At 39.4% G+C, this 25,279-nt stretch overlaps 1 protein-coding gene across 1 annotated transcript in view; it reads right to left on the bottom strand.

Annotated features, from left to right (window-relative positions):
- The window catches only part of LOC124555052 (lysophospholipid acyltransferase 5), a 179,151-nt gene that overhangs the window by 26,961 nt on the left and 126,911 nt on the right, over nt 1-25,279 (bottom strand). The window contains exons 7-9 of the mRNA XM_047128825.1: nt 20,157-20,265; nt 6,368-6,512; nt 5,972-6,119 (exon numbers count right to left, since the gene is read on the bottom strand). Coding sequence (XP_046984781.1) covers nt 5,972-6,119; nt 6,368-6,512; nt 20,157-20,265 — 402 coding nt within the window. The remainder of the gene's footprint in view (nt 1-5,971; nt 6,120-6,367; nt 6,513-20,156; nt 20,266-25,279) is intronic.

Genomic DNA, 25,279 nt, shown 5'->3' with positions numbered 1-25,279 from the left:
ATACTTTTCACTGTACTGAAGGTTCAATGCAGGCATCCTGTTATTGCCTATGGAGTATGAGGAACACAAGATTGTCATCCTACAACCGCTTCGGGCACAGATCCTTCAGTGATTGCAGAGGTCACATTGAGGGATCTACAATTACATCTACACTGGTCAGTCAGAACATTATGACCACCTACATAATAGCTCGTATGTACACCTTTGGCACAGATAACAATGACGATGCATTGTAGCATGGAGGCAATGAGGCCTTGGTAGTTCGCTGGAGGGAGTTGGCACTGCACACACAAGTCACCTAATTCTCATAAATTCCTGGGACGGGGGCGATGAGCTCTAATGTCACATTCAACTGGGTTCAGATCTGGTGAATTGGGGGGCCAGCAGATCAAATGGAATTCACCAATGTGTTCCACAAACCACTCCATCACATGGTGCATTATCTTGCCAGAAAATGGCATTGCCATTGGGAAACACGGTCATTGCGAAGGGTTGTACATGGTCTGCAACCAGTGTACAACACTTCTTGGCCATCATGGTCCCTTGCACGAACTCCACTGGATCCATGGATGCCCACGTGAATATTCCCCAGAGCATAATGTAGCTGCTGGCAGCTTGTCTACGTTCTGCAGTACATGCGTCAAAGAGCTGTTCTCCTGCAGGATGACAGATTCATGCCATCCCATCAGCACGATGATGAAGATATTGAGATTCATCAGATCATGCAATGCTCTGCCACTCTGCCAATGTCCAGTCCCGATGGACATGTGCCTATTTCAGCCATAGTTGCCAATGTCGTGGTGTTAACATTGGCACATGCACTGATTGTCAGCTGCGAAGGCCCATTGTTAGAAGTCTTCAGTGCACTGTGTGTTGAGACACACTTGCACTCTGCCCAGCATTAAAGTATGATGTTAGACCACAGTTCGCCACCTATCCTGTTTTACCGGTCTGCCCAGCCAATGTCCGACATCTGTAATGAGGGGTGCCCGCCCAACCCCACAATGTCTGGACATGGTTTCACCACATGTTGAAGACACTCATCACAGCACTATTTGAACACATGGCAACGCCTGCAGTTTCTGATGTGCTTGTGCCGAGCTTCCGGCCCATCACAATCTCCCCTCAGTCAAACTCAGATACATTGCACGCCTTCCTCATTCTACACATGGAAGGTACGCTTACTGATACTACTTGCCCTCTACGTGTGTGTGTGTGTGTGTGTGTGTGTGTGTGTGTGTGTGTGTGTGTGTGTGTGTGCGCGCGCACCTGTGCTTAGGGTGTGCGTGTGGGTTGGTTGGTTGGTTTGTTTGTTTTTTAGGTGGGGGTGGGGGTGGCCGACTGCTTGGTCACTGATCTGTGTGTGTGTGTGTGTGTGTGTGTGTGTGTGTGTGTGTGTGTGTGTGTGTGTGTCTGACCAGCAGTCATTTCTTGCCAGGTGATCCTGCTATCACCTGGATGGATTTATATCGATGGTAGGTTGGTGGTCATCACGTTCTGGCTGATCAGTGTACATCTTCTATCATTTTCACCCTTCCATGTTCCATTTGTAAATAATGCACAAGAAGAACGATTATAGTAAACTTCCATATGAGTTCTACTTTCTCTGATTTTCTTGTCATGGTTATTTTGCAAAACACATGTGGGATGAATTAATGTGCTGCCTGACTTTTCCTCAAATGTACACTCTCAGAACTTTAACAAATCTCTCATAGTGGCTGCCACTAGAATTTGTTGAAATCTGTAATGCTTTCGTGCTATCTAAATGATCCTATGATGAAGTGTGCCACACTTCATTGGATCTTCTCTATATTACCTTTAAATCTGTTGATTTTGTCCCATTCAGAATAACATAATGCATTTTATCTCCTAGAAAGTCCTGAATCCAGTCACAAATCTGGTACTATAAGCTGTTAAGCTCATACTTCATTCACTAAATGACAGTGCAAAACTGTACTGAACGGAGCCAAGGAACACCACATCGACCTAGGCATCTTTATCTATGGCATTCTGAATTTCATAGACAAACAGAGCGAGCTGTGATTTGCGAGATCTCTGTGTATGAAATCAGTGTTGGGTTTCATAAAGGAGATTTTCGTTCTGCAGAAATGTTATGATTTGTGACCACAGAACACATTAAACAATTCTACAACAGACTGACGTCACTGATACATGCCTATAATAATATGCATCATTTCAATGACTGCTCTTGAAAACAGGAATGTGCTGTGTACATAGTTCTGCGTAGTCAGCGCGTACACAACTTTTTCACTAGAGCGCACCCCGCTAAGCACAACAGCGCAGGCGCAGTGCTCGTCCGTCTCCGCACTACGAGATGGCGCTGTCATAGAGACGGACCAAATTCTGCTTCTGCCGATCCACGTATTAATATGTAACGCAGCCAATGAGATTGCTGCTAACGCAGAACCTTTTCTCCTAACGGATCACACTCGTGCAGTGATATCTGAATGCGCGAGGTATAATAACGAGTGTATAGACCTCCGATTAGTCAGTCTGCATTAGTCTGTACCAGTCTATAGTCAAGTTTCAGTCTGCGCCTAATAAGATTAACATATTCCAGTACATAGCCATGAAGATAAATGTATAGACACTTTGTCAAGTATCAGAGTTATGTGAGAATAAGATTAACGTACCAAGACCAAAGGAACTGCAGATTGTCAATTGTAAATAGCATCCAGAATCAAGTTAAGTCATTTTATGCTTGTTAATATTTTAATAAATATGTGTGAAAATTAATCAAGTTCTGTTTAAAGTTGGTCACCGTCAATCTGCTACTCTAAGCGTGCAAGTGGCATTTCTATCGTCTGACCTAACGGCAGAAGATGAACACGCCACCATAAGACCATGAGACGTATTGCTGACACTCGCCTACTTCGTTAGAGCGACAAGTCAAATAATCTGATGGTGTGTGTACTGAAGGTCTTACAGTACGCACACCACAGAATGACTTGTGGTTTTTTCCAATCGCTTGGTCCCCTTCATTGCTGCAGCGGAAAAGTGCACTTGCTCATCATCAAGTTTATTGCCCAGAAGTTGACAGTAAAAATGAAATAACAGTGTAGGCCTTCAATTCGTGCGCTCTGAATCACGCTGCCTTGGGGAAGAATTTTTTCCCTCGGCCCAAACTTGAACAGCCTCAGAAGCAGGTGCCTACAGACTTCACACATCCATTTGCAGGAACAGAGTGGCTGTTGATGGTTGACACTCTTCTCAATTTTCTGTATGTGTGACAATGTGGCTGTACCACCACACATCCTACAAGATGGTTCCTAATCAACATTTTTACCACTGGGGAATCCCCCACACAATAGTTTCTGATTATGAGCTGCATTTCACTTCACCTGTTCAGACTGAAAAATTCTGTACATATGATATAGCCTTCAGTACCTGACCAAAACATTCAGAGTCCAAATAAGCAATATGCTGTTACTGAAAACAGCTGTGGAACTCTGACAAGCTTCTTTGTATTGTATCAGTCAATCTCCAGTAAATGCCACAGACCTGCAGAGCTGCTGCATAGGTAAAGGCATTGTTCTTGTTTCAAGTTGCTGCACCTGATCCAGTTAGCCCAGAGAACAATACAATGCATATATTATTATTTAGACTCACATATTTGAAGAGAAACCAGAGCAGGCATAGGATCATGGTGTCTCAAGGATCTCACATGTATGAAATCACAGTTAACTAGAATCACCTAACCCATCACCATAATCAGTTGCAGCTATACAGGACGATTTTGTTTATTGGGGAAAAACTGCTGGAAATGATCCCTGAGATGATAAGGAGTAAAAAAAGCTCATATAGACATGAGACCTGAAATGTGTTCCACGGAAGGTACACTCACTTGAAGGTGTTGAACACCGCAGAATATGCCTTCGGTATTAGCACCAAGCAGGTGGCCTGCCAGCAAGAGGTAAGGCAGATGATCGTGTGGGACATTCTTCAGGACAACTGCCACTATCACTTACAACTTGTGCAAGCCTTTTCATCAATGGACTTGCCTCCGTGAAGACAGTTTTGTTGCCAGTTCACCGCACAGGCCGCCACGGTGTAGGGATTTCTGTTATCCACACTATTCACAGATGTAGCTATTTTTACAAGGGATGGTATTGTCATCTTTCACGACACCCATCAGTGGGCAACAGAGAATCCACACAAAATAGTGGCACCAGTTTAGCCACAGTATGATTATTCATGACCACCTATTGAGTGTGGAGCTAAAACATTACTACAGATAGAAGATTCCCACTTGTCTGGTATGGTCTCATGTGTGCTCTAAATCACTGAACCTACAATGTCAAGGATCTTTTATATCCACCTTCAAGTGGGTGTATTTTCCTTGGAATGCATTCCTGCCCAATATTCACAATTAAGCAGACAGTGCAGCAAGTGACAGTCTATTCACCCTTTATGATGGCTTTAGTTACAACCTGTGTGCAGTCCAACCTGCTATAATTTTGCATTTCTCTTTGTTTGTAATAAGACTTATTTTCAAGCTCATGAAGAACTTTGGCCTTAATTTCTGATTGTGTTGAGTCGCAAAATGTTTGGAACACTTTTTCTCTCTCTTGACACGCTTTCCTAGACTGGTTTGTGATTGATTGCAGCACAGCTGCCCTCTTCAGTCACCCACATGACTAACAACTGAAGAATTCCGTATGATTCAAAACGCTGTACATTATTTAGTAATTAACATTTCATCTGCTAATAAAATGCATGTTCTTTTAAGTAGAAATGTGAAAAAGCAAGATTTGTGATGTATAATATGAGACACAATAACTTTTAAAAAGGCACGCTAATGCTGAGTCGCTCATTTACGGAAGCTATTTAAAAGTGCACTGAAAACTATTACTATATTTGTGCACAATCAAGAGGAAAGTCACATGCAAATGTTTTAGTCAAACACAATAATAGTAATACATTAAACATTTTGGTTATGACTTATCAGTCAGTATCAAGCAGTAAGTCAATTTTTATTTATTTTCTTAGATTCTTTTGAATAATGATTACCACATAGCTTGAAATGCTTAATTGGAAGCTCATACAAGAATTACCATTTACATATTACATCTTAACCACTGACATCTTTCAAGACAGCAAGAATATAAAATCATTAAATTATAGATGTATATCAATGAAAACATAATGTAACTGGAAAGGTAAAAAATCTACTCACCAACTGGCCACAGGAGGACACACACCTACAAAGTTTATGGAAATTTGCAAGCTTACGAAGCTAGTGGGTCCTTCTCCTGGTGGAGGGGCTGAAAGGAAAGGAAGAGGGATGAAGGAAAAGGATTGGTGAGGTTTATGAAATGGGAGGAGTTACAGAAAGTTGGAGAAAAAGAAAAAACGCTGAGTTAGAGGAGTCCATTTCCTTAGCCTCACCAGTCCTTTTCCTTCATACCTCTTCCTCTCCCTCAACCCTTCCATAAGGAGGAGGAGCCACTGGCTCTGAAAGCCTGTTTATTTCCAAATCTTTTATATATGTTTTCTCCTGCTGCTGCTTTGCAAGTAGATTTTTCATCTATCAAATTATATTTTATTTTCAAACACTGATTATTTTATTGTTAAATTATAGGTGTGTTATTTGTGCACACAGCAGAATATATGAAATCAGATAAACATGCTGCAGTATCAGATTTATAAATTTAAAGGGGAGATTATGGAACATAAGTTACAGAATTCCTATTAATTTTATGAAGAACAAGAGGTCCATCAAAGTCTAAACTTATTGACTTCTGAAACCATATTACAAATAAATCAAAGTAATTCTCTGAGTCATGACCTAATCCTATAGATAAAATGAGAACACAGTTTTAAAACAACACCATATAAACATTCAGTACATGTACACATACATAAGTGTGTGTGTGTGTGTGTGTGTGTGTGTGTGTGTGTTTTAAGTAAGTAAGTGAGTGAGTGCACAAGTGCTTGCAAAGGGTCTTACTTCTCTTTCAAACTGCATGATGACAAATTCCATAAAGAAGCAGGCATAATATCCTGAGTGCAAACCATGCCAAACAGCTAGGAATGTAAGCGTTACGGCGTAAGAAATTGCACGGCTGCCAAGGAACTTCAGGCGCCTAAATATGTACCTGAGCACAAAAAGCAAAAAGGAAAAATGTTTTAGAAAAGCAAAAGAATATGAAATAAAAAATGCTGACTATTTTCTAGTATGTGTAAGAAGTACAAATAACAAGTAATTTATATTTCAGCTCAGTGAAACACACTACATGACCTCATTAAATAAAAGGTGTCAAAAATGTAATCTACTGACACTAATTACACTACTGTTATACTGAACAACAACTAAAACTAAAATACCTACTTAAAATTTACTCACGTTCCAACCCATAAATTTGTGTTAATGTTGAAAGAGGCTATGAAATCACCGAATTTAGTTGCATTTTCATACACATTCAAGCTAACATTTTGACATCCATCCCATTTTATTATACCTTCTGGAGTTTTACCATTGAAAGTCAGTCCTAAAACAAAGCAAAAATGGGTAGAAATAAAATACAGTGAAAAAATTTTAATACAATGAAAACATCTTTTCTTGCCCTTTTCTAAAAATACAGATAAAGTAGCTGGATGACTTGTTTCTAAAACTGAAATATAACAAAAACTAGTACAATTCTTGCATATCTACAATAATATAAAACAAGTATAAACTGCATTATTCAGCCAGATAATATTAGGGTACGCAGGTCACATATGAAATAACTTGCATGTAAATACAATGGGATTTTGTTGTTGTACAAAGGGCTCAGAAGTACTGTAGTAACACAATATTTGAAGGTATGGATTAAACCGTTTTATTCAGATATATTTGTGGGGTCAAGTTGTAATCACCAGTATGTCATTTCAAAATACTAAGAGGATATAACGTAGTGCAGTATTATTTCTGATATGAGAGCATTCCCTCGACTCAACCTGAATTAAAGAGAAACCTTTATGACAAATTCTTTTAAGATACATTAAAAATGACAGATAAAATGTGAAGCCAGACACAATCATTCATTCAGATTCTTTCCCATTCAACAGTGCAGCTGGCACTGTCGAGTGTGCAGCTCTATCACCGGCAAAGTCTCAGTTTGAGGTCATACTGGGACTATAATTTTTTGCCACCTCCAATGTAGATGTGTTCTCACTTGAAGGTTTACATTTTAGGCAATAATGCAAAACACTCTGTGCAGTACAAAACCCCAACACACAAAACTGCCTGACAAATTAAAACTGTGTGCTAAACTGGGAATCAAAACCAAACCTTGCCTTTTATGGGCAATGCTCGTACCGACCGAGAATAGTTCGTGATCGGCCCCCACAGCTTCAATTTTGCCAATAGCGCTCTCCTACTTTCCAAACCACATGGGTTGTACAAGGTACCTCAGTATGTGGTTCAAATGGCTCTGAGCACTATGGGACTTAACGTCTGAGGTCATCAGTCCCCTAGAACTTAGAACTACTTAAACCTAACTAACCTAAGGACACCACACACATCCATGCCCGAGGCAGGATTCGAACCTACGACCGTAGCGGTCGCGTGGTTCCAGACTGTAGCGCCTAGAAGCGTTCGGCCACCGCGAGCTCAGTAGCACAGTTGCCTGTGATAGGCAAGATTACAATTGTCCAGCACACAATTTTAATCTGCCACAAAGGTTTTAAAACAGCACACACTCTATTGCAGAGTGAAGTATTACTTCTAGAAACAAACTGCAGGCTGTGATTAAACCATGCTTTACACACAAGCACACATGCTGCTCCCCCCCCCCCCCCCCCCCCAAAAAAAAAAAAAAAAAAATCACAATGTATTTACGTATATATCGCAAAAGAGAGAAAACTGCAAAGATAATAAAAGGTCTACAAATAAAACTTCTTCAATGTCACTTGTTGATCTCCATTTAAAAAAAGATGACATGGAAATCTACATTTTAATACTTGTGTTTTCTCTCACAAATATAGGGACACACTCACAAATAAAGCAGGACTGAAATGTACCCCACATGTATCCATAAATATGTGGCACCATGGAATCAGTGCTGCACATGGCACCATGGAATCAGTAGTGCACAAACTCCATGTGGTGGTATACCTCCAAATATGGAGAAAGCTACACATAATGATACTGAACTCTATGGAGGTGAGACAAATATAGCTTCATCATGCCACATGGAGTGAGAAGAATCCCACATAGCTCCAGCTCAAATAACTGACCCTTTACTTAAGCAGCTCATACTGACACATGTCTGTTCTGTTGTAGTTTGAGCACCAGAATGTTGTACTAGATGTGGTACTACTGCAAGTGAAATACCATTGCTGTCATCCAACCCAGCTCATCCAGTCTGCAATAGAAAAAGGAGGAAGATTGGAAAAGGAGATCAGCTGTGTTTTTTTTTTTTAATGGTGTTACCTTGGTATTTGCCTATAAGCAATTTAGGGAAAAGATGGAGAACTGAAGTATTTTAAGGAGTGTAGGCAATAATTCACCAAACAGTAAAAGTGTTGAGTTGTTGAAAAGCAGATAGATGAGATTAAAAACTCTGCTAGATTCCAGACGCTATCAAATACACCTGCAAACACAAACATGCACACGTGTGTGCTACCAGTCACCAGAAAAACACACACACACACACACACACATACACACACATATACAGGCACACATGCCTGTACGTTTACACTGTATCACCACAATTATTTTATAAATGAACGACACAAGGTGGTACAGTTCAGCTGAGGTGACTCCACAAACAAGTCACACACCTCCATGTTTCAGCCTTTGTTCATGCAGATTTACTACATGCTATTATGGCAGCATAATTTCACAGTGTTTCATTTAAATGAAAGGATATTTTACATTATGCAACTAATGTGTTTAGTAGCACAGAATGATACAGACACTGTTAATGAACTGTTATTTCGATTGCAACACTCTGCTTTATTCCACATTCATTACTGCTGTTGTTGACATGTACATGCAAAAAAAAAGCGGCTGCTACTACACTAGACCCTTCCAGCCACATCATCATACCATATACATTGCCATAATGGATGAAGATATTTCACGTAATATCGTGCAGTTATGTGAAGGGGCATATCACACATTCACTTCTCCAACCAAAAGAAAATGTTTCTTACGAGAACAAAACCCCAATATGACCTGAAGCAGGATTTGAGATTCTCTGCATGGATGCTAGGACCTTACCCATTTGGCAACAAGGACTATATGCAGGCTTCTCCTTTCCATACTCTCTGGTTGTGATTTATGCTGAGCAATCTTTTGCTTCTACCAGTTCACTGTAAATATTCTCTCTCTCAAATTTTTAGGGCAACCACACAAAGTATTTACGAGTAATGGCATCTACATTGTCTATATGAGTGAAGATTACCTGATTCTCAATCAGAAATTGCATTTGACTGTCGTTTGTAAGAAGATCATGTTGTTGTAGTTGTTGTGGTCTGCAGTCTAAAGACTGATATGATGCAGCTCTGCCAGCTAGTCTATGTTTTGTAAGCCTCTTCATCTCGAATAACTACTGCAACCCACATCTCTTTGAAACTGCTAACTGTATTCATGTGCTTTACAATTTTTAAATCTCACAGTTCCTTCCATTACCAAGCTGACCATTCCGAGATGCCTCAGGACATGTCATATCAGACACCCCTTTCTTTTAGTCAAGTTGCACCATAAATTTCTTTTCTCCCCAATTCAGGTCAGTATCTCCTCAATAATTATTCAATCTACCCATCTAATCTTCAGCACTCTTCTACAGCAGGGGTAGTCAACCTTTCTTACTTACCGCTCCCTTTAATGTCTCTGTTAATAACAAAATTTTCTAACTGCCCACTAGCTCCATGGTAATTGCGATTTATAAAGTAGGGAAGTGACTTTATTTCATACAGGTTATAAAAAGAATTACAGCTAGTTAAAGTATATAATAATAGTTAGTTATCAAATACTTTAGGTCAAATTCTTATGAAAACCTAATGAAAATACTTTTAAAACCCCAGCCACGTACTGCTCACCATGAAAGCTGCAATGCCCACTAGTGGGTGTTTGGAGCCAGGCTGACCACCACTGTTCTACAGCAACACATTTCAAAAGTTTGTATTCTCTTCCCATTTGAACTGCTACTTATCCACATTTCATATCAATATAAGGCTACCCTCTGCACAAATAACCTCAGGAAAGACATGCTAAGACTTACATTTACAAGAGATTTAAAAATTTTCTATTCTTCAAAACTGCTTTTCTTACTATTGCCACCCTTTATTTTATACCCTCTCTACTTTGTACTTTGGCCTTCATCAGTTATTTTTCTGTCTGAATACCAAAAATCATCTACTACTTTCTCATTTCCTAACCTTCTTCAACTCTTATGATTGCGATCTGGTTTATGTACATGTTGCAAATAATTTTTCACTCCCTGTATTTTATTGCTGCTACCTTCAAAATTTTGAAGAGTGTAGTCCCATCAATCTTTTCAAAGGCTTTCTCTAAATCCACTAACGCTACAAATGTTGGTTTGCCTTTCTCCAACCTATATTCAAAGATGAGACACAGGGTCAAACATTGCCTCGCGTGTTTCTATATTTCTACGGAACCCAAACTCATGATTGCTGAGCTCAGCTTCTATCAGGTTTTCCATTCTTCTATGTAATAATTTGTATCAATATTTTGTAATCATGACTTATTAAAAGATAGTTTGTTAGTATTCACACCTGTCAGCACATACTTTCTTTGTAATTGGAATATTAAATTCTTCCTGAAGTCTGAGGATACTTCCCCTGTCTTATATATCCTGCACACCAGGTGGAAAAGCTTGGTTATGGCTGGCCCTCCCACGGATCGCAATAAATCTGAGGCAATGCTGTCTACTACAAGGGTCTTGTTTCCACTTCATCTTTCAGTGCTCTGTCAAATTCTTCTCACAGTATTATATCTTACCTCTCATCTTCACCTACTTCCTTTCTCTTTCTACAATGTTGCCCTCAAGTTTGTTTCCTTCATACAAGCACTCTACACAAGGTGTCACAGAACTGTTGTGACAAATTTTGAGGGGCTGTAGAGAGTGTCTTGAGGAACAAACTGGGGATCTGAATCTGTGTCTGGAATTGTCATCCAATGACGCTATAGAATGTCGAAGTTATAGGCACTAGTGCCTCAAACAAAGCTATCCCTTTGTCAGCAAATGTGACTTTGAACAATGACAGACTATAGTTGGAACATCTCATAATTCTGTTTGTTATTAAGTGATGGTGACCGATTGCCACGATCACCAGTGGAGAAGACGGAACTAGCTGCTGCATTGAGGCCTTGTCTCCTACGAATCTGATGATCTGTTGCCTTGGTGAATGTTGGTTTGAGACACAGGTTTCCATCAATAGTTTATTTTTCTCCTGGAACCCTATACAACCTCCAGTTTTATTATGGTATACAGTTTCTTTTTCTCCTGGAACCCTCTACAACCTCCATTTTTATTATGGTATACAGGAGAAAAATAAACTGTAGATGTAAACCCACATCCAAAACCATCACCCATCGAGGCAACAGAGCATCACATTCATAGGAGACAAGGCCTGTCTAAAAGTATCTAGCTCCATTTTCTCCACTGGCAATTGTGGCAATCACTCGTGAACACTGAAAAATAAACAACATTGCAAGATGTTCCACGTACGGTTCGTCAGTGAACAAAGTCATGGTTGCTGCTGAAGGTGTGGCTTAGTGGCAGACGTCAGCACCTATGACTTTGAATCTCTGTAGCATCATTGGATGACATTTCCAGACACGGGTTCCTATCCTCAATTTGACCCTCAAGACCCCACTACAACCCCTCAAAGTTTGTCACAACACTTCTGGGACATCCTGTAAATGTGTTTCCCTTCTCTGCTTAGAACTGGCTTGCCATCTGAGTCCTTGATATTCATACAGCTGCTTCTCTTTTCTCCAAAGGTTTCTTTCATTTGCTTGTAGGTGGCCTTATTTTTTCCCCTAGTCATGCACGTTTCTACAGCTTTGCGTTTGTCATCTAGTCATTTCTGCTCACCCATTTTGAAGCTTCTGTCAATCTCATATCTTAAATGTTCGTATTCACTTTCATCCACTTCATTTTTATATTTTCTTCTTTCATCAATTAAATTCAATACCTCCTATGTTAAGCAAGAATTTCTACTTGGCCTTGTCTCTTGACCTATACTGCCTCCACTACTTCATCTCTCAAAGCTACTCATATGTCTTCTATTGCATTTCTTTCCCCTGTTTCAGTCCAATATTGCCCTACACTCCCTCAGAAACAACCTCTGATTCTTTCAATTTATCCAGGTCCTATCTTTTTAATTTCCTACCTTTCTGCAATTCTTTCAGTTTTAATCTGAAGTTCATAATCAGTACATCATGGTCAGAATCAAAATCTGCTACAGGAAGTGTCTTACAGTCTAAAATGTTTTTAATCTCTATCTCACCATTATACAATCAATCTGAAACCACTCAGTGCTCCCAAGTCCCTTTCAGGTATACAGTCTCCTTTTATGATTCTTAAACCAAGTATCAGAAATGATTAAATTAGGTTCTGTGCAAAATTCAATCATTTGGCTTCCTCTTTCCTTCCTTTTTCCTAAGTCCATGTTCTCCTACTATTTTTCCTTCTCTCCCTTTTCCTACTATCAAATAGGGGGGGGGGGGGATATTTTACCTGTGAAATATTTTACCCAAGATGACACCATCATCAATAAGCCACATAGTAGAGCTGTATAGCCTGAGGGTAAAAATAATGGCTTTAGTTTTTCTTTGCTAGCAGCTGTTTGCAGTAGCAGCACAGCAAGGCCATGTTTGCTAATGTTACAAGACCAGATCAGTCAATCATCCAGACTGTTGCCCCTGCAACTGGTTTTCAGTTATACCAGTTTTTCCATCTCAAGTTTCACTTGACCATAAAAACCACTCAAAATAACTGGTTTCTGAAATAACCAATTTCCAGATTTTTTATTGTTGTTATTTCCAGCAACAAAATGTAGGCATTGAACAACGACTGAAAAATTCTAAGACTCCTTCAGACTTTTGCACCATACTTTTCAAGGTACAAAGACCTAAAATATCATATAAAATAGGTAAATAAAACACTTAGTCCATCCATTGTTCTCAGCTGTTTTCAAAAAATAGTGAGGGCTTGAATACTACAAAAAATTCACCAGTATTCTCCTACTGATTTTAAATTTTTAATTCTCTGTTTGTAAGCAAAGATCGTACAACTAACTGGGCATTGCAAATAGACAGTGCTAAAGGGTGAAAACTGAGGTTTGAGAACTCTATTTTTTGTATTAAGATAAGCAGATAAAAGCAGATTATCTATACACAGGCAACAGATCAGCTACTTTCTATTTTTATTGAAAACTATGGTTGAATTGTTAAGTTTTTAATCTATTATTGTTGCCCTAGCTACCTTCTCTTTTACTATTTCATAGAAATGGAAGTCAAATAACTAGATTAAGTGTTAAATTTATTGTGTTCTATTTCTTTTATTATTTTGAATTAAAAACTAGTTTTTTAGTCAAACATATGTTTTTACTTTTTAATGGGACTTTGAATACAATAGATTTTTTTGCTGACAAAACCAAAAATGTTCTTTCAAAAAATTCAAGTGAACAATTTCGATAGTAGGCAAAAATAACATTCACCAAGAAACATTACATGACAAAAGTTAAAATTTCAATCATGAATTCACCCATTTCTCAATAATAATTGTCCAATATGTCCATAAATATTTGTTTTATAATGTACTGATCTGGAAATTGAGTCCCTTCATCAGAAACAATATCATCCAAAGACGACACCGATCTTTCAGAAGCCACGGAATGTCCAACCAAACTCATTTGTTAAAAAAATGTTTTAAAAAAATTACCACTACTAATATGGCAATTTGATATACTGGTTTTATACCCATTATCAGTAAAAAATAAAACAATGTTATAACTTAGACCAAACAAATGCCAAAAAATACCTGCCACTCAGACCTAAAATACAGGCATTGGTTTATCCTATCCTCACTTTGCTACCCTCTAAAGGAACCACAGGTTAGTCTGGTCTCCCCACAGATACTCACCCATCTGCACCACTGCGCTTGCACCTACAGTATGGCTACCTGTATTGGTGAGGGATGCAAGCCACCTCAATCTGGAATGTCTATGGTTCATTGGGGGAAGATCAAGTTATTCCTCATCTAAAAGGAGACATATCTGCCAGGTCATAATTTGACAGCAGCAAAATCTTGTGTCATTGACACTGCAGTTTATCGATATTGTTGCCTTCATTGATTAGCATACCACAACCGTTAACCACAGATTCATGAGGGCTACACTCAAAGCCAAACAGGGTCTCAATAACTCCAACTGATTAGTGCCCGAGAGGACAGAAATATTTTTTGTTCAGCTGTGCAGGATTGTTCAGCCACATCACATACCTACGGCCTAGAAATGGACTTCTTTATAGTGAGACAAGTATCCATATGGACAGTACGAAGACATCTAATACCACAGACTGTCAGCACAGTAGCCATTGTAACAGCAGAGAGAGATGTGTGCCAACAGTGGTGCACCCAATGACAACACTGGTCATAGAAGTGGCACCACAATGTCTTTTCAGATGAGTGCTGGTACTGCGTACATCATCACGGTGGATGTATCAATGTGTGGAGGTGAACACTGCCACATAGCATTCAGCATCACCACATGGGGCCAGCATCTGGTGTGTTGGTATGGAGGGTCATTGGATACACAGCATGTTTCCTCTGGTTTGCATAGTCCTCTGAACTGGACAGCAGGCATCACGTTTCTGATGTGGTAAGGCTGATACCTAACCCTAGGCTCGAGGTCTGAATCATGCTACCTCTCGACAGGATAATGCAATACTGCATGTTGCTTGTGCTGTTATGACCTACCTCAGTACAGACAGCTTTAAGACTGTTGCCCCATATAGCACAATTTCCATATCTATCACTGACTGAAAAATTGGGTTATCAACAGACTGGCACACTAACACTCACCAGCAACTACAATGGATGAATTCTGGCATAAAGTTGAAGTTGTATGGAATGACATACCCAAAGCTATCATCCAAGCTCAGTTTGACTTGATGCCCAGCCACTGTTACTGACAGAGGTGGCAGCTGGGCATACTAAATTTTGCACCCCGCAACTTACTGGCCGTGTGTGTGTGTGTGTGTGTGTGTGTGTGTGTGCGTGCGCGCGCTGGGGGGGGGGGGGGCGATCTTAGCTTATTTACAGAATGTAGAGTACATTAAACCTAGCTACTACTTTCTGTGTTTGTGATGCGCTTATCATTTGAGAGGTGGGGGGGGGGGGGGGGGGGGGGGGGGAGAGAAGGGGAGTGTGGGAAGGAGAGAGGAGAATAATAATAAAAGATTTAGAATACTCAAATAGCAGCAAAAGATTTGTCAGTATAAACCACAACCATCTTTCTGTACATGGCATACATAAATTAACTACTGCATGCCAGTCTTTCCTTTACTTTATGGACAACTAGGATATTCATATACTACATAAAGACAACTCTGTCAGTATTGTAGATCTATAGTCAAAAGAGACTACAGACTACACCTTTACTGAAACTGGAAGATGCCACTACTAAAAGTAGATACTATACAACAGTTTATGAACAGAGGAAGCATGCGGGTAGTCCTTGTAGCTAAGTAAGTAAAGTGTAAGCCTTCATACAGAGAATCTCAAATCCAATTCCAGGTCAGAGAGAGGGTTTCGTTGTTGTAAGAAACATTGTCTTAATTCCTTTTCATTGGAAAGGAAAAAAAAATATTTCCAGTCATGTTTAATAAAATTTAGATGACGGGATGCTTTTCCATTTCACGTAATACAATTACCCTGACCTAAATCTGGAACCAGATTAGAATCATTTTGCTAAGTTAATGGTGAAATGCATTTGAGAGGTCTCAGAGTAAGTAGTGACACACTGCCAATCTTCGTTTTGGTTTAGGTTGTTCCATAGTCACTTTCACTGTGATTTGGGTTTCTTCTTTTGCAGATCAAGCTGGAATTTACATTTCTTCCTAGGTTACATTGTGTGTGTGTGTGTGTGTGTGTGTGTGTGTGTGTGTGTGTGCGCGCGCGCGCGTATGTCCGTCTGTCCATACATGCATGCACCCCCCCCCCCCCCTCTGCTCTCTCTCTCTCTCTCTCACACACACACACACACACACACACACACACACACATACATACACGGAAACACACACATTGCTTGCCCCTAAAATTGCAACGTTAGGAAGGATAGTTCAAAAGTAGAGTGGCATGCACATAAAGAAGCTGCAGTGTGAAACACTCTGCATAGAGAGACAGAGAGAATACTTTGTGGCATTGTCAGTGTGCCCTCTGTCCCTGTCCCACGTTCCATTGTCTAACCTGGTATCTCATAATGCTATTATGAGTGCTACGCTGGGCCATTGTTTCCACTTCTGACTCTATTTAGCAGAATTTATATGCTTGGTGAACTATTGCTGTTACTTATTAATATAATATTGGTCTTGTCTGCTTTATGCCATCCATAATGAACACTATAGTGGCTAAGTAACATCACCATACCTAAACTACTATTAAAATCAATGCTAAATGTCCTATGCTTGCAGACAGACATGGTAGACTGTCATTATTGGCTGAGGCATCACTTGGTACACTCACCTTGCCACTGCACATCACCCCACCATCAACTTTCCTATATGCACACTACTATAAGGTAGGTAGGGTGTCACTTTTTGTTCCTAGACCTCTCCAATGCAGTTTATGACTAAATAACCAAAAAATATCCTAATCCGGTTCCAGACTCTAGGTCAAGATAATCACACCATGTGAAATGGAAAAGCATCCTTTCATCTAAATTTTATTAAACAGGATCCGAATATTTCTTTTCTTTGACTCATGGAATGCATACACTGCATTACTTATTTCAATCTTGAAAACTAACAAACATCACCAGCAATGAATCTAACAATCACTTGTGAAAAGGGCAACTGCATTTCACTGTTGGTGACATGAATATTGCAATATGGAGCCAATTGTTGCAAAACACTCTGGGTTATGTTTCTAAATATCATTTGCAGATGCCCTTACTCTACCACAGGATTTACAAAAGCCACCTCTCTGATATTCTAAAGGTTCTCCACAAGTTTGCAAGATTAATAATATCATTTACGAACATTTAGGCAATTTTACTGTGATTGTTCTTGATCTCGATTACAATAAAATGATAGTTTTTCCTCCAAAGTTGAAAAGCCGTACAATCGTTTGTGATCAGTCTGCACTTGAACAATCGTAGTGCTGACAGATTTCTCCTATGGTGTTGTTCATTTCACCCTGCTCCAATGTTTACATGTGTAAACCTAACTGCAACAGTTAACCCCATTCCGATTCTGCTTAACATGATAGATGTATCTAGTATGAAAACTAGTTACTTTTGTGAGATCTGTTTATTTTTCATTGGAGAGTGAATGGATAGAGTTAGTGAAGGGTTACTTGAAATGTGTTAAGAGGTGTACTGTTATTCAGATGTTTCCCCACTAACACACTTTCATTCATCTTGTGGCAGAAGTCACATCACATTATTCACACAAAATTTGCTAAGAAAGACAATGAAATGTGATAATTCTTGAATCCTATCGTACAGACATCAACAAATACACTTCCTACTAAGCAAGACGAGTTTATTCTCAACACGAACTGCATGTCTACAGAACTTCCAATATTTTGACAGGAACCAGTGGTGAGAATTACACTTGCAAATGACATATGGCCTTAACCGGCTCTTTAACATCTTCACAAACGAAGTCATCACATTATGTAAATTGTGTTTCATGGAGACTTGTGTACACATGCTTAACCATTGCTAAAAGTATTACATTTGTGAGACTCAACATTCTTACAGTAATGAGTTACTGAATTAGAGACACCTTCCTAATTGAGTATAGTGCTCACTTGAGCCTCAGCGAAGGTGACTAATCGTGGCATACACTGTAATCAGGGCAAAGTGCTTCATAGCTAAGTGCCAGCTACAATTAATAGAAGATGGTAAGTGCATATCCTTCTAGGTGGAATTAAAGATGAGTTCAACAACAATAAGGATGAATAATCTCAGGACTAGGTTTCCTTTCTTGTAGTGTTCACGAAAACCATTCTTGACACAAATCTGGAGATGACATAGTGGTATTTTGTTCTGCTGAACATACAGGTCTCCAGACTGAACAAATGAAATACTTGTACACAATCCACAAGCAGATAATTGTATCATTTGTCGACAAGGTACATTGGCAAGTGTACCTGCTGTGCACGAAGCCACATTACAGGATTGCTTCTATTTTCCATTACCAGAAATGCTTCTATTTTCCTCCCATTTTCCATAATGATGGAGAAGTGTGAAGAATACTTGGAAGAGTTAAGATATTTTCTGGTTTCTTCAAATAAAACTAATTCCTTAAGATAAAAGTTAATGCAGTATGAGAATTTTGTTATGTATTGCGTACACACTACTCAATCTGTCTTCTGGAGGAGAATAGTCAGTCTTAAGATGTTTGCTCTGTCTAGAGCTGTAGTTTTCAAAGGTGACAATAGTATTTACTGTGTGTGTGTGTGTGTGTGTGTGTGTGTGTGTGTGTGGCAGTTAGATTTCTGCATTGCAGCACAGATGCAGGATAGCATGGATTACATACACTCAGTATTGTGGAACAGAGATGAATGAAAGAGACTGAAAAATTGTGGCATTAAACTGGAAAAAACTGTGTGCACACTTTTCCTTGGCTGATATTACTGAGGTGTGCAGAGTGTTGAAGTGCAGTGGGAGTAATTTCTGCCTTTCTTACACAGTCATGGTACTGATATCTATGCTTTGCGATGAACATCTATAATGATCAGTCAGAACATTACGACAACAGGCTTATTATCCACATAAGCCCATCCAGGCAATAGCAGCATCACCTGGTGAGGAATGACTCACAAGTCACACACATGCATGGTGCATGTACTATCAGTGAGTGTGCTGTCCATGTGTAGAATGGGGAAGGCATGCAATCTGTTTGAGTTTAACCGATGGCATATTGTGACAGCCTGGAGGCTTGGCACGAACGTTTCGGAAACTGCATGACAGAAAAGACCATAACACAGAAATCATGTTATTGACCAATTTTGACATATGAATCAGAATGTTGGACCTGGAGACAGAAATATGTGAGTAGAGTACAAGCAACAGAGATGTGCTTTCTATAAGGGATCCTGGGTATGACAATAAGGGACAAGATAAGAAATAAAACAATATGAAATAAGCCTCAGATCAGTCCTTTAAAAGAAAATATGCACAGAAATAGGACGCAAGGATTCAGCCATGATAAAAGAATGGGAAAAGAAAGAGTTTGAATTATACTCCTGCTGGAACTAAATCCAGTGTTTCAATTTTCAATTGGTTACATTCCATTAGGCATCCTGTTTATCATGCATGTAAGAGTGTATATTCATTTTCATAGCTTATGAGATTGGCATATAACTTTAACTGGACAAGTTGAGATCATTTGCAATACATTATACACTATTACGCAAGTTGTTCTCATTTGTGAGACACACCTACACACAATATTTAACTCGCTCATCACTGTCACAGACAATGTAGAAAATTAAATAAAAACCTATACTTTGGCTCTGTAACATTCCTCCCCTATAATGCACCACAAATCAGATTGTCCAATACTGATTTGATAGCTCTGATAACTTTATGTCCCATCTTATAAATTCTCTCTACCCCGCATGCAATAACGTCAAATCTCATCGATGAATATAGGTCTATTACAAACCTTGTTTTAGATACAGCAAACTGTAATAAATATTAGACATATAATGCACCCTTATAATCTTACTCATAAAAGGCAGTTGGATTCTGATGTAAATACAAAAATAGATAATGTTAGGTACTACTATAAAATGTAAGGGCATTTGGTTTCTTATCATTGCTGTCTAGTAAAACCTTCTTGGAACATTGCTCAACAACAAATTACGGTGCTCCTCAATGTTTAAATTAAATATTACCTACTTCTATAAAGCAACTAATAAATCCTGAGCTTTACTCACCGAATGAAATGCAGACACCTTCTGATATCAACCAACAGCAGATATATTTACAAAGCAGTATTTTTCCCCATATTCCAATGATTACACATTTCTTCCAAAATGTGTGACCCTGCAGGCACATGGACATGTTTTATCAGATACAAAAAAACACAATATCTATTATTTTATTTATTGATCATTACCTTTCTTCTCTTAATGGTGTAAATTACAACAGATTTACAATAAATGCAATCAACACAGGGAACACTGGATTTTATAACTTTTCTGAAGGTGTGTGTGTGTGTGTGTGTGTGTGTGTGTGTGTTTAGGAGGGGTGGCATGAGGAGGAGTGGGGGGGGGGGGGGGTTACAGGAGGGGAGGGGGGGGGGTTACAACATCTAATGAATCTCTTAATATAGTAGCCTCCTCCTAATGAAAGATTCACATGGAAAACAGATACCACAAGAGACGAAGCTAGCACTGGACTGGATTTGGTGGTGGTGGTGGTGGTGGTGGTGGTGGTGGTGGTGGAGGTGGGGGGGGGGGGCAAAACTGTGGAAAAAAAGGTTGGGGGGGGGGGGGCAAGTCCCAGCTATCTCCTGTTCTACTCCAGCACAACAGCAAGTTATGTATTTAGAAATTTCTGTGTTTGATTCACAGTTAATTCTTGAATTCTGTGACTGATTTTCTATTTAAGAGGTGTAATCTCATGTTTTTTAGCCATGAAGTGTAGATTCGGGCAGTCTGTAATACAGCTGTCATTTCTTTTGGACAGTCAGCTCCATAGCTCAGTAAGGCATCAGGCTACATTGGTGACACCTCAGGAGGGTAGGAAGTTGCATATTTAGCAGCAGGGTTTGAGCAGGGACAGGGAAGCAGCAGTTTGTTAGCTATCAGGAGTGTCAACATTAGGCATGTTATGGAGCCTCTTAAGGAAATAGCGTTCAGGGCTGTAAAGAAAACCAGCTTGCACTCATTATATCATAGTTGCAGATTTTGGACCTGCATTATCAAGTGCCACCTGGGTAGCAGAGTACTTGTTGAGTAAACATGGCTTTTTTAAGGCTAGACATTAGTTTGAGGTACTCTGATGAACACTCACCAGTCAACACACAAGACAGTGTTCAGAGTAAAGACACTTCGATTGCCAAAATTTTGTCAGCAAATTGTTGAAGTACTCGTAACAAAGTTCACAAATTTCCTGCTCTCCTAGGATTTTGTCACACTCAAATTATTGTTGGAACTGAGAGCTGGATGAAGCCCAAAGTAGAAAGCCTAGAAATATTTAACAAATCCTGAGACGTATATTGGAAAGACAGATTGGATGCAATAGGAGGGCAAGTATTCACTGCAGTCAATGAAAATATTGTTTCTATTGAAGTCAAATTTGAGTTTGACTGTGAAGTTACCTGGATGCATGTAACAGGTTTAGGTGAAATCAAGTTAACTGTTGAATGTTTCTACTGGCCTCCTGATTCCAGTATGATAGTCTTAGAGCCGTTCCAAGGAAGTCTAGGCTCAGTAGCACTGAAATATTGAGATCATGCAATATTGGTTGGAAGTAACAATAGCCTGCTGAGTATAGACTGGGTCATCTACGAATTCATTACAGGGGTAAGGACAGGCCATCTCGTGAAGTACTTTTGAGTATGTTTCCCGAAAAATGTCTTGCGCAGCTAGTTTGAGAATGCACACACAATGGAAATACTTTAGACCTTGCAGCTAAAGACAGGCCTGACCATATTGACGGTGTCAGTATAAAGGCAGGTATTAGTGATCATGATATTTAAGTGATGATGGTTACTAAAGTTAATAAATCAATCAAGAAGACTAGGAAAGTATTTCTGTTGTCTGTTGTGAAGCCAAAATACAACTGTTTTGTGGATTGGCACACAGAATGTTACACTCTCAGTTGTCAAATGTATGGTATTTTTACCACAACATGTCTCAGGATTACATTATCCCATTATCAAGTGCTTAAAGCTTCTATGCCATCTGGCCCCACCAAAAGTAAAACCCCAGCAGCAAAAAACCACTGTCAAACACAAAACTCTTCCTAGAACATCTCTTGTTAGCATGTTATACTCTCAAGGTACAATCATCAAATGGGTGTGTTTGCTGCTAGTACTTTACTTTTGATGGTGCCTAATAGCACAGAAGCTTTAAGCACCTGACAATGGAATAATGTAGATCTGAAACATGTTGGGTAAAAATATCACACATTTGACAAATGGTGGCGTAAAATTCTCTGTATCGAGAGCATTTTCACTAGACACAGCAGGTAAACAGTTACTAGAAATTCACTTAGGCAATGTTGACGGATTGCATATAGTGCTGTGGAGAAGTATGTACCGAGTAAGTTGATTAAGGACCAAAAACACCCACTGTGGTTAATAATCAAATTTGGAAAATCATGAAGAAGTGAAGACTGTTGCTATCTCAGTTCAAAAGAGAATGTGCAAGTGATGACAGGCAAAAATTAGTGGAGACTCATGTGTCTGTAAAAAGATCAATGCAGGAAGCATGAAAGATCTACCACCATCATACCTTAGCAAAAGATCTTCCTGAGAGCCCTATCTAAAATCGCTCAGCAGGTCAAAGGCTTCTATACAGTCACTCACTGACCAGTCTGGTGCAGCAACAGAGGATAGCAAAAGAAAAGCTGAAGTTTTACATTTTGGATTGAAGAAATCGCTCACACAGGAGGATCGTACAAACATACCTTCATTTGACCATCGCACATACTCCTGTATATGGAGGACATGGTAATAGGCAACCTTGGCATACAGATGCAACTGAAAGTGTTGGAAACAAATAAGTCACCACGTCCTGATGGAATCCCAATTCAGTTTCACAAAGAGAACTATATGGCACTGGCCCCTTAATTAGCTTGGATTTATCACTTATCTCTCGCCCAGCACAAGCGAATGGAAAAAGCACAGGTGACTCATGTATACAAGAAGCACAACAGGGCAGATCCACAAAGTTACAGACCAATATCATTTACATTGGTTTGCAGCAGAATACTTGAACATACCCTCAGTTTGAAGATAAGTAATTTCCTTGTGACGGTAAAGCTTCTGTTCACAAATCAGCAGTTTTAGAGGCAGATTCCATATTCCTAGATTTCCAAAAAATATTTGACATGGTACCCAAAACAGACTGTTAACAGAGGTATGAGCATTAGGGATAGGCTCCCAGATACGTAAGTGGTTCAAAAACTTCTTACGTAATAGAAGCCAGTACGTGTCCTCAACGGTGAGAGTTCATCAGAGACATGGGTATCATCAGGAGTGCCCCAGGGAAGTATCACAGGACTGCCATTATTCTCTAGATACATAAATGATCTAATGAACAGGGTGAGCAGCAACCTACGGTTGTTTGCTGATGATATTGTGGTGTATGGAAAGGTGTTGAAGATGAGTGACTGTAAGAGGATACAAGATGATCTACACAAAATTCCTAGTTGGTGTGATGACTAGCAGCTTGCTCTAGATGTAGCAAAATTAAGTTAATACAAATGAGACAGAAAAACAATGCCATAATGTTTTAATACAGCATTAGTAGTGTGGTGCTAGATGCAGTCGTGTTGATTACATATTTAGGCGTAACACTGCAAAGTGATATGAAATTGAACGAGCACGTATGAGTTGTAATAGAGAAGGGAAATGGTTGATGTCTGTTGAAGGTGAATGGTCAACTTCAATTTACTGGGAGAATTTTAGGCAGGTGTGGTTCATCCATAAAGGAGACCGCATACAGAACACTAGTGCAAGACATTCTCGAGTACTGCTCGAATGTTGGGGGTTTTGCACAAAGTCCAGTTAGAGGAAGACATCGAAGCAATTCAGAGTGGACTGCTAGATCTGTTACCAGTAGGTTTGTTCAACACACAACTATTATGTAGGTGCTTCAGGAACTCAAATGGGAATCCCTAGAGGGAAGACGATGTTTGCTTTGAGGAACATTATTCACAAAGTTTGGAGAACTAACACAGGAAGCTGACTGCACAATGATTCTACTGTTGCCAACATACATTTTGTGTAAGGACCATGAAAATAACATAAGAGAAATTAGGCCCCTTTTGTGGAGGCATATAGATATAAAATTTTCCCTTACTATATTTGTGAGTGGAACAGTATAGGAAACGACTAGTGGTGGTACAAGGAATGATCTACCACACACTGTACAGTGTCTTCCAGAGTATGTATTTAGAAGAATATGATAAAATCAGTTACTATCCCCATCACTTTCTTTCTGCCCCAGTTGTGAAGCCAAAATGTTAATTTATTTGATATATATGTTTAGCCAATTCTTCAAAAGACATGCGAGTGCTGATCTACTTAAAACACCTTCCTTAATAATTCATGGAGATGTTTGCAGATCAAACCCTGCTTTACAGGAAGCATAAAACACCAAACTTGCCATTAGCTAAAACAATAGCAAAAGCACAACAAAACTGAGTTTTTAGTTCTTGGCAAACAAATAAAACATTCTTAACTATAAAAAGGTATGCTAAGGCCAGTACAGTGTAAGCACTGTTTATTGGTCTGTCATCCCATGATACAAAAGTCATGTGCTGTACAAGCCTGCCCTGTAAGAGGTATAGTAAGGGTACTTACTTTTGATTCACTGCCTGGGATGCAATAATGCACAGCCAGGCTGATTCTTTCAGTAACTGTATACCATGCTTTATGTTTGGGAACAAAAATGCTTGACACAAAATCAGGGCTGTAAAATGGGCGGAACAGTCATTCCTGGACCTACTGAGGAATTTTGATGCTTATCGCTGTGAGATACAGGAACTGTCACCATGCTCTATGACAGTAGGCATGTTGTGTCTAATCCCTGCTTCAACCTGAATACACGGATAGAGAAATTGACTCGGTAACACTATCAATGGTGAGCATACAAACATGTTATTAATGAAAGTCCCCTGCCACATTTTCTGTCTCTATGCAAAGGCTAATCTCAAGAACTATGGCATAGATTTTGATACAGTTTTCACCAACAGACAGACTTATTCAGGAGGAAGGTTTGCATAGGTAATTTATTACCGCTAAACGAGAGGAGTCATCTGGCCATAGTTAATCAGTGCTCCCATTGTGAAGTCGGGGCAGGTCACAACTTATTCATCAGCAGGA

Source organism: Schistocerca americana, chromosome X, assembly GCF_021461395.2.
Source record: "Schistocerca americana isolate TAMUIC-IGC-003095 chromosome X, iqSchAmer2.1, whole genome shotgun sequence".
NCBI lineage: Eukaryota > Metazoa > Arthropoda > Insecta > Orthoptera > Acrididae > Schistocerca > Schistocerca americana.
Note: the sequence above shows the minus strand (reverse complement) of the source record. Positions and strands in the feature narration are given on the sequence as shown.